The sequence below is a fragment of the Cebus imitator genome, unplaced genomic scaffold (genome assembly GCF_001604975.1).
Source record: "Cebus imitator isolate Cc_AM_T3 unplaced genomic scaffold, Cebus_imitator-1.0 Scaffold499, whole genome shotgun sequence".
Lineage (NCBI taxonomy): Eukaryota > Metazoa > Chordata > Mammalia > Primates > Cebidae > Cebus > Cebus imitator.
The window spans coordinates 620,155-623,895 of NW_016107814.1; the positions used below are offsets into that span (position 1 = coordinate 620,155).

The 3,741-nt window shown below is 36.2% G+C and overlaps 1 protein-coding gene across 3 annotated transcripts in view; it reads left to right on the plus strand.

Annotated features, from left to right (window-relative positions):
- LOC108292674 (coiled-coil domain-containing protein 171) overlaps positions 1 to 3,741 on the plus strand; it is a 239,272-nt gene that overhangs the window by 45,353 nt on the left and 190,178 nt on the right. For all 3 annotated transcript variants that reach the window (XM_037733204.1, XM_037733206.1, XM_017513686.2), the window contains one exon: positions 2,757 to 2,903. In XM_037733204.1, coding sequence (XP_037589132.1) covers positions 2,757 to 2,903 — 147 coding nt within the window. The remainder of the gene's footprint in view (positions 1 to 2,756; positions 2,904 to 3,741) is intronic.

Consider the following 3,741-nt stretch of genomic DNA (forward strand, 5'->3'; position numbering starts at 1 on the left):
TTTTGAGACGGAGTTTCGCTCTTGTTACCCAGGCTAGAGTGCAATGGCGCGATCTCGGCTCACCGCAACCTCCGCCTCCTGAGTTCAGGCAATTCTCCTGCCTCAGCCTCCCGAGTTGCTGGGACTACAGGCACGCGCCACTATGCCCAGCTAATTTTTTGTATTTTTAGTAGAGACGGGGTTTCACCATGTTGACCAGGATGGTCTCGATTTCTTGACCTCGTGATCCACCCGTTTCGGCCTCCCAAAGTGCTGGGATTACAGGTGTGAGCCACCGTGCCCGGCTGGTTTTTAATTTCTAAGAGCTCATTCTTGTTATTTGATGATACCTTTCTTAATAGTATATTCTCCTTGTTTCATGTTTATAATGTCTTAATTTAACTCTTTGAGGATATAAGTCATATTTGTTTTGAAGATGTCTTCCCCTCACCCCTCCCTTGACGTTGTTGTCCTCTTTTCTTTTTATTTTTTGGAGACTAGATCTTGCTCTGCTGCAAAGGACAGAAATGCAGTAGCCCTATCATGGCTCACTGCAGCCTCGATCTCCTGAGCTCAGACCATCCTCCCACCTCAGCCTCTTGAGTACCTGGAGCTACAGGTGTGCACCGCCACACCTGGCTAGTTTTTTTTTTAATTCTTTGTGGAGATAGGGTCTCACTGTGTTGCCTAGCCTCATCTCGAACTCCTGGGCTCAAGTGGTTGTCCCACCTTGGCCTCCCAAAGTGCTGGGATTACAGGTGTGAGCCACTGCACCTGGCCTCAATCAAGTATTTTTAAATTAAAATAATTACATTTTTAGATATAATGCTATTGCACACTTAATAGACTACAGTATAGTACAAACATTACTTTTATTTGCAATTTTTTGGAAACCAAAAAATTGATGTGATTCACTTTATTGCAATATTTGCTTTATGGCAGTGGTCTGGAACTGAACCAGCCATATTGCTAAGGTATGCCTATATTAAGAAGTCTATTACCTGAAGAAAATAATTATTAAGAGTTTATGTATGGCCTGCTATAGAATAGTAATCTTATGAATAAGGGGATTCATAAGAATAAGGAATTGGAATCTCACACCAGTCAGAATGGCTATTATTAAAAAGTCAAAAAATAACATGTTGGCAAGGTTGTGGAGAAAAGAGAACGCTTATGCATCATTGGCAGGAGTGTAAGTTAGTTCAACCATTGTGGAAAACAATGTGACTATTCCTCAAAGAACTAAAAACAGAACTACCATTTGACTCCAGCAATCCCATTTCTGGGTTATTTACTCAAAGGAATAGAAATTGTTCTATTACAAAGGCACATGGCACGCATATGTTCATTGCAGCACTATTCACAGTAGCAAAGACATGGAGTCAACCTAAATGCTCATCAGTGTTAGACTAGATAAAGAAAATGTGGTATATATACACCATTAAATACTATGCAGCCATAAAAAATAATGAGATCATATCATTTGCAGGAACATGGAAGGAGCTGGAGACCATTATCCTTAGCAAACTAATGCAGGAACAGAAAACCAAACCCCACATGTTCTCACTTCTAAGTGAGAACTAAATGATGAGAACACATGTACACATACAGGAGATCAACAGACCCTGGGGCCTACCTAAGGGTGGAGAGAGGGAGAAGGGAGAGGATCAGAAAAAATAACTGTTGGGCACTAGGTTTAGTACCTCGGTGATGAAATAATCTATGCAACAAATCCCTGTGATATGAGTTTACCTGTATAACAAACCTGCACATGTACCCCTGAACCTGAAAGAAAAGTACAAAAAAAAAAAAAAAAGAAATAAGAAATTGGAGATATGAAATAAGGAGCTGAGTTTAAAATGTTTTTTCATCTCTTCACTGTGAACTTAGGCTGCTGGGTGATTTTCAAACTAGAATTTTTGGTAGAGAATTGTATTTGATGTTTGCAACATACTCGGATTCCCTTAGTATCTTTTGAGTGGCTAGGTATTCTTGGAAGCATCTAAAATATTCATATATGTTTATCTATGATTAACATTATGCTGGTGAGGGAAATGTGGAAAAGAGGGCTTTTTTAAAGGCCTTAAATGAGAACAGTGAATCTAGATTAGTTACTGTGGAGAATGCCTTTGATATATATATGTTAACTTTATGTTTGAACTTTTTCAGTAAAATTCAACTCCCATTTCTGTGTTTAGTTGGGAAAGGGGATCGAGAGATTTTAGTATAAGACTACCTGAGGTTACTTCTTTTTCAATAGCTGAGCAAAGATTTGAAAGTTTTTTGAAAACCTAAGAGTAAATGAAACACAGCCATCTAGTGGATGCAATTTTAAAAGCTGTAAGCATGTAATTTAAGCACCATGAGCTCATATAAGCATTATTATTAGGCATTCAAGTTAATCATTGCTTATTATACAAAGGGCAATATACATTTAAAAATTTTAATGGGAAGGGGAAACATTATATATGATTGTTGAACCACAGCATTATATAAATACTTGAGGTTGGTTGAACTAATAACAGTCTCATATGCTATAACATTTTCCATTGTAATATTAGTCAGAGTTTTTGAATTGTAAAACTTCAGCAGTGCTTTTTAACTCATGGACATTCAGAAACATTGATGGAAAATATCTAGGCCTCTTTTGCCAATTTAAATTAACCTATTATTATAGTCGAAGCACAGATTTAGCTACTCACTGTCTTCTGTTGGAGTGACTCTTAGTCATTGATGGCTTATAAACTTTATTGATGCAAAAATGAATTATTTTCCAGGAGCAAGATACTGCTGTGCAAAATATGCATAAGAAAGTAGAAAAATTAGAAACAGAACATATGGACTGCTCTGACCTTTTACAGCGACAAACAAGCGAACTTGAATTTAGCACTCAACGAGAGGAACGCCTCAGAAAAGAATTTGAGGTACATTTTCTCATTCTTTTATAATATATATGTGTACAACTTATACACACACACACGTACATAAAACCCGTTTTGTGATTTAAGGTTGGAGTGTTTTACTCTGCAATAATATATAAAACTCATTTTAGGGGCATTTATTTATCATGTGTATTTGGCTTCTTTGAAAACTTTTTTAATCTGAGTATTTTGTGTTTTGCCCTAGTTTAAAAAAATATATTCACTTTTTAACAATTAACTCTCATGGAATATTTTGGAAGTTTGAGAGTAATTGTTTACATTATTAGGTTGAGTAAGCAACGCAGGAAAAGTTTTGGTGTACATAGATTCTACATGATAAAAGTAATATTACATTTTAATTTTGTAGTTTGAATCACGTATAATAGCTAGTTTTGTGGAATGATTTTCCGATGAGACTTAGGAAAGGAGCATCAATTTACAGATGAAAAATAGGATTTTTATTGGTGAATAATACTGAAAATAACTTTAATCTTAAGAGAAATCTAACTGATTTCGTTAGTTCATCTTCTTTTTAAAATTTCTCTTTGCTTTGTGGGAAATGAAATATTTAAACAGATAAAGAAGTTTTGTCCTACACATAATTTATAATCTTTACTAGGTAAATAAATACTTTTGAAGAATATTTAATGGTAAAGTGCTAGAGTTAACACTTATTAAACTCACTGTGTCATTTAACATTGTTAAGAATAGCAATAAGAGGGCCGGGCGTAGTGGCTCATTCCTGTAATCCTAGCACTTTGGGAGGCCAAGGTGGGTGGATCACCTGAGGTCAGGAGTTCAAGACCAGCCGGCCATCATGGTGAAGCCCCATCTTTAAAAA